At 34.2% G+C, this 13,910-nt stretch overlaps 1 protein-coding gene across 1 annotated transcript; it reads right to left on the bottom strand.

The window, feature by feature from the left end:
* Window positions 1-3,633: 3,633 nt before the first annotated feature.
* LOC140889566 (transcription factor E2FB-like) lies at window positions 3,634-7,748 on the bottom strand. Its single transcript, XM_073297279.1, has 14 exons — window positions 7,289-7,748; window positions 6,277-6,442; window positions 6,062-6,127; window positions 5,819-5,904; window positions 5,655-5,743; window positions 5,478-5,532; window positions 5,349-5,401; window positions 5,222-5,272; window positions 5,067-5,115; window positions 4,922-4,987; window positions 4,746-4,822; window positions 4,379-4,604; window positions 4,197-4,263; window positions 3,634-4,117 (listed from the first exon to the last, which is right to left on the bottom strand). Exons 1-14 carry the CDS (start codon window positions 7,469-7,471, stop codon window positions 3,969-3,971), a joined length of 1,383 nt encoding a protein of 460 aa, XP_073153380.1. The 5' UTR covers window positions 7,472-7,748; the 3' UTR covers window positions 3,634-3,968.
* Window positions 7,749-13,910: the final 6,162 nt, after the last annotated feature.

Raw genomic sequence — 13,910 nt, 5'->3', positions numbered from 1 at the left:
ATGTACCAACCAATCTACGAACGTACGTGCTTAATTAATTACATGCATATTCACAATTTCTCGGTCAATGAATCCCATATCAACTCCCAAATACCACAAAGAAAACGACACTCCCTGCGCAGCGGCGGACTTGGCAACCCGGTCGGCCTCATGGGTCGCAAGTATAAAAGAGCTGCTCGTCTTACGAGCCGATCCTTGCACGACTTGTCGAAATCGAAAAACGGTGGCGTCGACGTATCCATCACATTTTGTAAAGATACATAATTTGAAGTTGTTTCTCTATGGTTTTTGAGACATGACACTATGCTCCTCGAAACTTTGGACTCCTTTGATTTTTCTTGACACACTGTGAATTTCAGATTTTTGATGTAATGAGACTTTTGAAAGTTAAAATTATAATGTTAGCTTTTATATATAATAGGGGAAAGAGAACCATAGGAATACTACTTCTTCTTCAACTCAAATTAAATTAAATTAAAGTAAAGAAATTGGCGGTGTTTAGTACTAAGATCGAAACTGAAAGAGGTATATGTATATATATGAGTTCTTGAAACAGATTTAAAGATAATGATGTTATGAGTTCTTGAAACCGATTTAAAGAAAAAACTGAAAATTTGCGGTATTCTACTGGGATTGAATCTGTGGAAAGTATATATATTTTTAAGTTTAAAATCTTGTTTTTTTAAAAGCTGGATAAAATTAAAATCAAATCTAAACTAATTATCTAATATTGATATATCTCAAATATTGATATTTCTAAAATCAGTTGCAGATATAATTTCTACATCCGTACCTGTTTTGAAATTAGACTTTTAATTTATCTTATCAACAAATTATCCTTTACCCTTATTTTATACATATTTCAGCCGACGAAAAACGTGATTATGTTTCATTATATTATCTGTACAAATATTTTTTATTATAAAATTGTAAATTTAATTATTAATTATCATTATATTAAATCACACGAAACTCGTTATGTATAGTATATAAATACCATGTGAATATTTTTATCATTATTAATGATCGAGACACACGATGCATGTTCAACATAATAATAAAATTACATAAATAAATAAATAAAAATTGAGGAAGATAAAGAATAAAAAAATATATATGGAATTAAAATAAGTTAAATATAAGCGATTCATTCAAATTTTAAAGGAAAAATATTTTTTTTGGTCCAAAAAGTTGTTCATTTTTTGGTTCTGATCCATTAACTTTCAAAATTTTGTTTTGGTACACTAACTTTTAATTTTCAATGACTTGATCGTATCATATAATAGATAGAATATAATTTTGATTTCGACATTTTGCCCTTCATTAAAAAGCACTTTTATTTTTAAATGTAATATTTATAAGTAAAAGCCCAAAAGTCAGAATATGTTGAAACTGGGAATGGAATATCATTACAAAAGTAATATTTATAAGTAAAAGCCCAAACGTACTCGAAAGATATGAATATCATATAATATGTTGAAACTCGGAATGGAATATTCATAACAAAATCAAGCTCAAAAGGTATGAATATATATGTTGAAACTTTAAAAAAATTTATTTTATCATAATAATTTCGTTAAATCTGCATAACGTGCTTACATGCATATTCACAAATTCCCCGTCAATGAATCCCATATCAACTCCCAAATCCCACATAGAAGACACTTCCGGCGCAGCGGCGGACTTTGCAACCCAGTCGGCTTCATGGGTCGCAAGTATAAAAGAGCCGCACGGCTCACGAGCCGATCCTCGCACGACTCGTCGAAATCGAAAAACGGCGATGCCGATGTATCCATCACGTTCCGTAAAGATATATAATTTGACGTCGACTCTCTATGGTTGTTTTTGCGGCATGACACTATGCTGCTCGAAACTTTGGACCCCTTTGGTTTTTCTTGGCACATTGTGAATTTCAGATTTTTGATTTAATGAAATCAAAATCTTTGAGAGTTATTATCTTAGCTTTTATAATAGGGGAAAGAGAACCATACAGCACTTCTTCTTGAAGTCTAATTAAAGAAAATTGGCAGTGTTTTACTACTAGGATCGAAAGCCGTAGGAGGTGTATATATATACAATATGAGTTCTTGAAACCGATTTAAAGAAAAAGCTCAAAATTTGCGGTATTCTTTTGCTGTAGAAGGCTTATGTATATATATTTTTAAGCTTAAATTCTTTTTTTTTTAAATGGATAAAATTAAATTAAAACCAAATCTAAACTAATTATCTAATATTGATATATCTAAAATCAGTTATAGATATATCTTCTACATCCGTATCTGCTTTGAAATTAAACTTTTTATTTATCTTATCAACAAAATTATCCTTTACCCTTATTTTATCCTATCAATCTAGCTCTACATATTTGAGCAGACGATAAATGTGATTATCTATCATTATATTATCTGAACAAATATTTTTAAAAATCGTTTTTACTATAAAATGTAAATTTAATTATTAATTACAATTATATTAAATCACAAGAAATATTTTATTACTATTGAACATTGCTCACTCGTTACGCGTGTAATTTATATATCATATATATTTTAATATACCACGTGAATATTTTATCATTATTGAAAATCAAGGCACATGTAATGATTGTGTAATATAATAATCAAAACCACATAAATAAAAAAAAATGATTATTCTAGTCCATTTCAAAGTCATAATTTTAAAAATGGTCTTCTTTATTACACATTTTGCATTATGCCTAATATAATTGAAAAAAAAAATCATAAAATACCCTTTTATTGATAATTTTTAATTTTTTAAACTTTTTTATAGTAATTTTTTAAAAACTTTTATCCCTTCTTCATTTACTATGTTGAGTTTTCATATTCTTTTTTCGTGATTCATCTTTTTAATTACATAATATTTCTTTTTAAGAGCTGATTTTAGCATTCCTTTAGTTTTATTTAATTTATAATATAGTAATTTTTTTAATAATACTTACTTATATAAATAAACATATTTTAATAAAATTATGAATCGTTAGTTTGAATTAGAGTGTGCACGAAATCACCAAAGTTTGCCATAGCTCATACATCTGTGCATATACATCAATGTAAATATAAAATTAACCATTATTTGTGAAAAAAATAAGTAAAAAAAAATGAAATTCATACAAAAAATGGGATTGACGTGCTTCAAGGCTCCTTATTTATGGGATGGGAGCAGAACAATGCTCTGTATCCTTCCTCCTTACAATCTCCCAAAAAAATAATAATTGTGGAAGATAAGAATTTAAAAAAAATCTGAAAAGAAGTTGATAAGCGGTTCATTTAAATTTTAAATTAAAGATGACAATGGATTATGTAGATAGTAGATAGATTATAGTTTTGATTTCGACATTTTTTTCTCTTTATTATTAATTAATATATAGAAATGGATGAATATTTTTATAGGCTAAATATGTCATTTAATATTTTCGTGACATTGACTGAGAATATTTAGGAGCATGATATAGTTACCCTATGATATAAATGGTCAAAAGTACATTTACCACCAAAACTAAAATAAATATTTTCCATAGATACAAAATTTCAAATGAAAGTGTGTCTATTACATTTATTAAACATAAATCGGGTCTAGTGCTCGCATAATTTGCATATACATATATTACATAATAAACGAGCATACATGCACCGTGTGATACTCTACAATAGCAAATTTCAAAATATATATACATTGTTGTTACAAATATGTGATACTCTACAATATCAAATTTCAAAATATACATACATTGTTGTTACAAATATGTCTTCCAGATAGAAACTGTACAATGAATTAATTCCCACACCTTCTCATCATTCTATGGCTCACTTGCTTTCTTGAACGTACTGAAAATAATATAGATACCTGCATTCTGATGTTGGAGTGTAGTATGGTTATGCTCTTTTGACTTCTAAATGCTAGAAAACTTAAGGGCGAGATGGGATGAGAACGAGCTCCTTAGTTCAAGATCAAGTATCTGATGGTGTTTTATTCATGGTGGCATCGACTGCAGTAGGCGTTGAAGAACTTGGTGGGGTTTGGGCTTGCAGCACACTGGTACAGGCCATGGAATTATAATCTTCATCTAGTGTGTTTAAATTGTTCCAGTCGATTTCAGCTAATATTCAGAAGTCAAGGAATGAAATGAAACATCTGAGCAAAAGAGAAGAAATCAACAGATTATTAAGTTAGGATACGTTCTGTCCTCCACATGTCTGTGATGCTCACATCCGCATCAGATAATAGCCAATAATCAGCAATACTCTGCAAAAATGTGAAACGGGAGCTCAAGAAAAGCCAACATTTGAAAGATAGGTGGATCTTGTGCGATGATATTTGAATCTGATCGACTAATATGGTAAATTTTCATTTGGCTTACATCAATATCTGGCACGACTTTCATGATTCCACTTACGAAATCATGTGATGCACTTGCATCTGAGCAAATTCTTGGAGCTTCTATTCCCTGCACATCGACAATGTTTCCTATGTTCTCCTCTATGGGAGGAAGTCGTGTAGATGCAGTCTCATCAACATTTGATGTTTCAAGGATGTTCAGTTGGGCCTCAACAGTGTTTATCACCTCAAAGTTCTCCTCAAATTGACTAAACCCGAAATTAAGAACAAAACAGAAGGCAACCGAAAAAAAAAACGTGCATCAGAACAGACATCAAGTTAACAAACTTCATCTGTAGCGGAACATGAGATAGCAAAACAAAAAAAAAATACATATAAATGAAACATACCTGACAAGGTAAACATCTATACGCCCCATCGTGCTTCGAAGAACTATTCTATATCTCCGCTGTGGATAATCAACAGCCTATAACGAGAGAATCAACACTAATTAGTTACATGCACAATCACAGTAAACTGTCTCGTATCCGGGTTGCAATTAGCAGAGGAAAGGAAGTACAATGACCTCATCAGGATCAGGAACTTCTAATGTGGTGCCATGTGGAGCTTTAATGGCTATAAGGGTTTGATTCTAATGACAAAAATTAATCATGTCTCAGTATTTATGGACTGACAAATACACCAGGTTAAATCGATATCAAGAGCTATACCTGGAAGCAAGGTAAGTTTTTTATGTCATCTTCTGTGACAAAAAGCCACCTAAAGTGATAGTAAAATATAATAAGTGACCACAAGAAAAATTTTCAGTACACCAAAGGAAGTCAAAGTACTTTATTTTTTAATGAATATTCAAATGGAGTTTTACCTCTGATTGTTTTCATCTTCACTGAGGCCCCTCAATCTCTCCTGCATTTCTCTGAATCAAGATAATTTATTAGAAAAGAGTATCGACCACAATAGTGCCATAGAACTATAGATGCATTAGGTGTGACCTTATTCGTTCATCTAGTCTGCCGTCTTCAAGTTTTAGATTTTCTACTTCTTTCTGAAGTAAAGTAAATTTAAAAGAATAATTAGGAATGCAGAAAAAAAATTTACAATGCATATTTTTATGCTAATACCTGTAAACCAGAGAGACTCTCGTCATCTTCTCCAGGTCTTGAGACGTCTAATCCCCTATTTGACAGCAATACTCATAAGCGACTCTGATTATCATATTTGTACTCAAGGACAAACGTGATGCTAAACTAAAAAACACGTTAACCAAATAAAGAAATATTTGGTAGTTGCTTCCATACTTCCACTGGATTCTGTTTTTGAGTTTCTTTTCTATGAGACCAATGCCTTCGAGAACATTAGTTATATCATAAATACGTCTCTTCTGTACCTGTTGAAACATAAGAAACTTTCAAATACTATGGCATGGCAAAAAAAGAAGCATCGATTTAAATAATATATTCACCTCTAACACCCCTGCAGCATTATTCAAATCAAGAATACCATCTTCTGCGTGCTTAATAAGATTAATGAACTTCTTTGTTAAAAGACCTGTGATGGAAAAGTTACATATTATATATCTGACCCTGGATAAAACAGACAGCCAAACAAAGGTTTTTAATATAGCAATGAATTACCAGATGCAAATACATGCATCTGAAGGATCGAGAAGAAATAGTTCTGAAATAGACTGATAAAATTCTACTACCTAATGAGCTGTCATAACGACATGGGCCAACAGGTGTGACATTGTTACTTCCTGGAGGTGGAGAACCTGCATGAAGATGCAATCAGAAACTAGAAACAATCTTCCTCATTGTTTATTCTTCCTTCGGAACTAAAATGGACGAAATTCAGCGTATGAAACAACATATGAGATGAAATAGTAAAATTCACAAATAATTGACAATGGAGTTCGAGAACCTGCTTTGCTAGACTTTGTAGTCCTTGGAACCTTTTGGGCCCTTCCTGCTTTTCCAGACACCGGAGTTCGGAAAGGACCTTTGTTGGTGCTAGAATTTCCGGGACCTAAATATTGTTCTGAAGATTCCACTTCATTGTCGGCCATTCCATTCTTCCGCTTTAATGACTTGAGGAGATGCAAAAACATGTAACGGACTCAGAGTCACCAACATTTATCAAATCCAGCGAACGAATAGCTAGTGCAATAATTAAAGAACGACCATGGACAATACTACATCATGTGCTTTTCTGTGAAACCTCAAACACAGATTTAGGACAAATAGAGGTGAAGAATCGGAAGAACTTAACTCGGTCAAGATTTCAAGTGGTGAAGTTAAAAATCATTTGTGCCATAACTTCAAGGCTATCAAATATTAAAGTTAAAAGGCAACACCTATGGTAATGATGCAAATGGATAGGTAACATCTACGAGGGAGGATGTAAAACATGTGGATGACATTGAACCCGTAATAGCACAAAAACCTTTTTTTATATATATAAAACAAGGTAAACAATGGGTCGAATCCAGTTATGAGTCCACAAACCCACCAAATCAAAATTTGTATTATCTAAGAGAGTGAGAGAGAGAGAGATAATTATAGAGCTTCAAGACACATATATTGAAATATCCAGTAAAACCAAACAAAGCAACTTCAGTTAGCTTATAAATCAAATGATTACTTCATCGCAGACACCAATATTTCCTTGAATAACAAAATTCACTCCGCAGTAACGCAAAAATCCACAACATTCAATTCGCCCAAAGATTGGCACCCAAAGGTTCAACATCATCCATTCATCTGGCCTCACTCGATTCATAAAATCCAAGCACGAGAAATAAATTAAGAAACCAAGTAATTCACAGCCGCAATCCACCATCAGTTATCCTTTTAACTACACAAACACTATCCAAGGACAATCATGCTCACATAACCGTAATTCTGATACTCGAAAAAAGATTCCGAACACTCACAGGCGGCGTATCCACGACGAAAACCTCATCAAATTCCTGATTAGACACGAGGCGCGAAGAATTGGCAGCCGCAAAGTGATGGTAGTCGCCGTCCCCTCCAACTCCTCCGAACGGAGGCTTCGCGGAAGTAAAAGGCAACTGTTTTCTAGATGACTTGTGCTCCGATTGCCGCGCTTCCTCCATTATTAGATCGTTGCTTGAGACAAATACAATAATTCTTGGAAAACCCAGTTAATCTCGGATTTCAAAGTTTCATCTTTTGAATTTTTTCAGGGGTTTTTTCAGTGGAAAAAAAGGGCAAGAAGATTCAGTAACGGAAAATTGGGGAGGGAAAGAAAATTGGTGGACGAATGGAGGTGGGAATTGAAGTAGATCTGATTTTTGTAAGAAGAACAAAAATAGAAGGGAAAAAAGGGGAAAGAAGAAAACGAGGGAAAGGAACTGTGTGAAGAATGAGGGAGGGAATTTGGTTCGGATAGAGAGATGGAGGGAAGCACTTGCCATTATTATTAAATAATAATAATAATATTATTATTATTATATTGTAAATTACTCGATTAAAATATTTTATAACTATTTTATCTACACAATTATCAAGCATGCATAAAAATATCAGTGTATTAAAAGTTTTGATTATATTATATTGAAAATTATTACAACATTAAATTTCAAAATTGGACTTAGATGATCTTATACGCGTAGAGGAGGTTAGTGTCCTAAGTAATAGATTACTAAAGTTCATGTTATTACATTCGATGTTGTTTCGGAACAAAAGGATTGGATGATCATCTTGTGAAAACCCCTTATATGCTCAAATCAGCGATCACTTTCACAAAATAACATAAAAATAGAGATAGTTCTTGGTATTTATAAACAAAGTGACGTGAATCTAGACTGCAAACAAACCAATTTAGAGTTTAAAAATTAAACTGACCCTCTTCGAGAAATACATTTTACAAATTGAACTATGTATTTTATTTATATATGTAATCATTAAAATTGTTAAAATATATTTATACTCATCAATATGTTTTCCGCAAGAAAAAATATCAAATTAGATTCTAAATTGGCATGTGAGTGTGAGCTTATCGACATGGTTATGCTTTCTTCCGAGTGATAATTTTTTTTTCCTGAAATTTCATAATCATGTAAAGTGAAATTCATGATAGCCATGAAATGAAAACAGGTGTTCAACGGTAAATCGGAGAAGCAACGATACCAATCACTTCATGATTATATAAATATAGATTCAAGAAATGTGATGCTATCGAACCATATGTTTATCTAAATAAAATTTATCCTCTTTTCAAAGATAAATCTTTTCATTGTTCGAATGTTCTTTGAACCACTAAACTTATCAACGATAAATCATATTTATAAATCTTGAAAAATTTATGCCAAGTGGGTAATGTCTTTCATGTTAACAAGCTATTACTAACCTTTTATTATCAGTGCCTTTTTAACCTGGTACGGATTGTGGTTTGGCGCCTTCAATTTGTGCCGTTAAGGCATTCTCTTGGGCTACGATCGGCTTCTTGATTTCCCAGGCACATGGGCCATTCAAGCCTGTTAAGCCCAAACATTTGTTATTGGCCAACTATGTGGTAGGCTTTTCGATGGGCTGACCGATGAGACTATTGGTCGTTTTTTCCCATAAGATTTTAACCTTGTTTAATTTTATATAATGAGGTTCTACCTAAAAATCAACTCACCTAGATGGGATTTTGGAACCAAAGGAATATGAAAATTGACTCTTTAATAATTTATTTTTGTTTGTAAAATTCTTATGGGTCATCAAAACATTTAATTATACCCGCTAAATTAATTTAAAAGAACAAGTAATTAGACTTGCCTAAATATTGGGACTGAGGGGGAAATATCATTTGCCCTGTTTTAATTAATTAACATCCCATGCCATTAGAGCTAACCAGCCGAATGGGGATAGAACAACTTGGCAAAAACCACGATCTCCAGCTCTAAAATGCAATGTCCACGCATCACTACAGAATGAACCAAGAAATATAGGGGTGGGATTAGGAATGATGCTTCGAAGTTCATCCGGTTTATTTATTTCAGTTAGGGGCGTAGTCAAGAAAAAAATTCACCCCGGGCTAGACGATTCGATAAAAGTTTAAAACAAATAATAAAAATTTAATATTTAAAAATTAAAATATAATAAAAAATAATTTATAATCAAAGAACACTTGCAAAACATTTAACGATAACTACAAATATTATATAGTGACAAAAAAAATATAATATAAATTACTAAAATGTGGTCGATGTTTCAAGTGAGCTAACTTCGAAAAAATTTTAATGTTGTAAAAAAATTAAGTTTCATATATATAATCTATTACATATCATTCTTTAATTGAGATCCTTATAATATACTCAAAATGAAAAATATCATGATGTTCAAATAATATAGTATATCATGAAAAAATTTAAACGCGATCCCGCCCCTCAAAAACACCTGACTTACGTACGATCAAAGAAACGAAGAAACTTTAAGGTGAAAAAAATTTCAATTTTATTTTCTAAATGAAATCGACAAAATTTATAAATCTTTCAAATAAACTATTTGGAAATACAGATAATTATCATTTTCTAATTAATAAAATACAAAAATGTCATAGAAAATCATATAAACTAAAAAATCATTTCAAAAAGTCCACTTCACTATTATTTACAAGAAACCCACAATTGCACACATCAATAAAATCAATCAGTTGCCCACAGAGGCATAGGCGAGTTGGTAAGGCCTGAGGTGACGTAAAAAAAATTCCTCAGCGTTGCGGATTCGATTCTCGTGTGGAGCATATTCTCTGTTGAAATATTGTGGGGTATGCTGTGGGAGTTGGCCATGTTGCTTTCTCCCTCAGGTTTCTGTCGTTCATGCACATCCCTTAATTTAACCCCGCATGAGCCAATGAACCTCTAACTCATGTTGGATGGGGTCCCCTTCGGGATCAACTCTTTTAAAATAAAATCAAGCATTTTTAAAATAACAAGAAAAAGAGTTGTTTTCTATTTCTTTAAAAAAAATTTTAAAAATCAAACCAAACAAATCTAACAAACATAATTTAGAAAATAAGTTGGACCAAGTATTGGACTAATTAAAAAATTTAACCTAGACAAGATTAGATATATATTATAACTAATAATAATATTAAAAAAATCAACTCGAGCTGGAGCCCACCCCAGCCTTTGGAGTGGCTCCGCCCTTTTTAAGCCAAAACTAATGTGTTCCCGGGAATAGTGGGAAGCAAGAAAGCAAAAGCGATGACGTTAAAGGAGGGTCTAAGCTGGGTTGAAGGTATGGATTTTCAAGAGGTAATTTTCGAGTCTGATTCCAAAGTGGTAATTGATGCAGTGATCTCTCATAGAGAAGACGATTCAGAATTATGAGTAATTATCTCTACATGTCGTGAAATACTTTGCCAATTAAGACCATCATTCAGGGCCTCTTTTTACTCAAAAACAAGCAAATAAGGTTGCCTACAATCGTGATAGACCGAGTATCTTATTTTTCATATTCGTCTCAGCATCTGGACTTCTCCACCAGATTTCATGTTTTGAAGAAGATTATAATTCTTTAGTTCTAACTAATATTAATTCTTCCTTTTTTTTTTGAAAGTATATTAATTCTTCCTTTTCAAAAACAAAAAAACACATCACATGCAATTACTTTTTGTTAATCAATATATTTGTAGTGACCCTGCATGGTATCACCTACTAACTGGCAACTAATAGCATGCATTAAACTTAATACAGCAAAATAACTTAACAGAGTAAAACATGCGAAAACAAAACCATAATTTACATATCAGCTTAGTAACATAATCCAGGCTTAAATCTGTAGTGATACAACCAAATCGAAATCTTAAACAGTAAATATTATACAGCTATATCGAATCCTGCTGTATAATAAAATCATCAAGGCTCCTGCTCCCTAGTCCTGCCTTGAACTACCAGCTCCATCCATCCTGCGACCTGCCACATGGAATAGGGTGTCCAAGATAACAACTAAGACGTGAGCGCTAACGCCCAGTACATAGACATGAGTAAACATATGTATATAATGCATGCAACATGATGATTGGTACAGGGTCATCTGAAAAGTCATGCTCAGAACCGGCGCCACATGAGTGCTGCCACCGCACGGATCAACCTCTGGGTGTAACCACACTCGTCTAGTACACCAGAGTAGACAGACATAAATTCCCCCGCCGTCGCGGTACTCTCAGTGACAGACTATCGAGTATAGAGTTGAGCGGCTCTATAGTCAGGTATAACAAGGTATAGGCTCAACGTGTATATGCACATGACATATGAATATATAAAGCAGTAAATCATATATCATGCCATATAATAATGCCAAATAAATGCAACATATAAACATGTATACTCGCTGGCAATCTCAGTCAATGTGTACGTACCTCTAGGCTAGTTCAAGTATAATAGGATCCTAGGTTCCAAGCCTATATTCAAAAGTTCACTGTATCACTACATAAATTCTATAAGCCTTAACTAAGCTAATAAGTACTCCCAAAACTTAAATAGATTCCCGGACCATACCTTCGTTCGTAGTTAGCCCTTTGAAGTCGCTAGTCCCGGATGACTATAACCACTCCTTGGTTATTCCAGAACTTCTATTATAACCGATAGGGCCCTCAAGTGTATATCTCACACTATATAACTGTAGAAGGAAAATCGGGAATTCGTAATTCAGAAATGAATCTGAGAAGCCCTATTTATAGGCAAAATTCTTGGCCAGGATCGGAACTTCCGATTTTAGGATCGGAGCTTCCGATCCAGCTCACTGCGTGCATGTGTGACACGTCGGGATCGGAACTTCCGATCGGGCGATCGGAGCTTCCGATCTGCTCTACATTCAACACTTGTCAAAACTCGTGGCTGAGTCATCGAGCATTGCTGGCAGCAGGAGATCGGAACTTCCGTTCCGGGATCGGAGCTTCCGATCTCTATGCTTCCGATGAGCTTCCGAAGTGGCTAGAATCGGAACTTCCGATCTGGGTTCGGAGCTTCCGATCCGACCCAAAGTCAAAAGCCCATATTCTCTTCTGAAGTCCAATAACATTCCGAAATTACTAACCCTTAATCATGTTTAACATATTATTATCTTAAAATGAAACCTGGGTTACTACATTCTCCCCACCTTTAGATATTTCGTCCGCGAAATAATATCTAAAGATAAATCAAGATAACAATATGAAACATTCAAACCATGTTTTATTACATCAACGGTAATTACAACTACATGGTAATAAAAAATACAAAGCAAACAACTCAGGATATTCCGCTTGCATACGACTCTCAGTTTCCCAAGTTGCTTCTTCAACGCCTCGGCGCTGCCACTGTACCATCACAAGTGGTATAGTCTTGTTCCGAAGAACTTTATCCTTCCTGTCTAGGATACGGATTGGTCGTTCAACAAACGACAGATCTGGCTCTAGCTGAATATCAGTAGAATGAATCACATGAGATTCATCAGCTATATACTGTCGAAGCAACGACACATGAAAAACATTATGTATACTGGAAAGATTTGGCGGTAAAGCCAAACGATATGCAACATCTCCGATCTTCTCCAGTATCTGGAAAGGTCCAATAAAACGAGGAGACAACTTGCCTTTTATGCCGAATCTCATCACCTTCCTGAAAGGTGATACTCGAAGGAACACATATTCACCAGGCTCAAACTGAAGTGGCCTGCGACGAATATTAGCATAACTGGCTTGTCTATCTTGAGCAACTTTGATCATATGCTTGATCAAATCTACCTTGTCTACAATCTGCTGCACCAATTCAGGACCCTCGACTTGTCGTTCCCCGACTTCATCCCAGAATAACGGAGTACGACACCGTCGACCGTACAATGCCTCGAAAGGTGCCATATCAATACTACGATAATAACTGTTATTGTAGGCAAATTCGATCAAAGGTAATTGATCCTGCCAAGATAAGCCAAAATCCATGACAGAAGAACGTAGCATATCCTCCAACGTACAAATTGTCCGCTCTGACTGCCTGTTAGTCTCCGGATGATATGCAGTGCTTAAACTCAGAGTGGTACCCAACGCCTCCTGAAAACTACCCCAAAAACGTGAGGTAAATCGCGGGTCTCTATCACTGACTATGCTCACTGGAATCCCATGTAATCGCACTATCTCCTGAATGTATAAACGTGTCATGAGATCATAAGAATACTCCCGGTTATATGGAATAAAGTGTGCTGATTTCGTCAAACGGTCAACAACGACCCAGATAGCATCACACTGACGTGATGTCATAGGCAAGTGGATGACAAAATCCATAGTTACGTGCTCCCACTTCCATTCGGGAATCTCAAGATTCTGCAGTAATCCACCTGGTCGTCGGTGTTCAGCCTTGACCTGTTGACAAACCAAACATCTTGAAACAAATTGATGCACACTTCGCTTTATTCCTTTCTACCAGAATTTAGTTCGCAAGTCCTTATACATTTTCATGCTTCCAGGATGAACTGATAATCGACTCCTGTGAGCTTGAGATAGAATATCGTTCCTGAGCTCCGCAACATTAGGTACAACCACTCGATTAGATAAGCACAATAAACCAT

This window comes from Henckelia pumila, chromosome 3 (genome assembly GCF_033568475.1).
Source record: "Henckelia pumila isolate YLH828 chromosome 3, ASM3356847v2, whole genome shotgun sequence".
In the NCBI taxonomy this organism is placed as follows: domain Eukaryota; kingdom Viridiplantae; phylum Streptophyta; class Magnoliopsida; order Lamiales; family Gesneriaceae; genus Henckelia; species Henckelia pumila.
The sequence above is the reverse complement of the archived record's forward strand: the minus strand, read 5'-3'. Positions and strand labels throughout refer to the sequence as shown.

Bases quoted from the DNA above. Each gene is read 5' to 3' on its own strand.
- LOC140889566 (XM_073297279.1), bottom strand. From the start codon at position 7,471: ATGGAGGAAGCGCGGCAATCGGAGCACAAGTCATCTAGAAAACAGTTG. The intron at 6,443-7,288 runs GTGAGTGTTCGG...CATCTCCTCAAG, and splicing joins TCGTCGTGGATACGCCGCCT to TCATTAAAGCGGAAGAATGG. The intron at 4,823-4,921 runs GTCATTGTACTT...CTCTCGTTATAG, and splicing joins AAGTTCCTGATCCTGATGAG to GCTGTTGATTATCCACAGCG.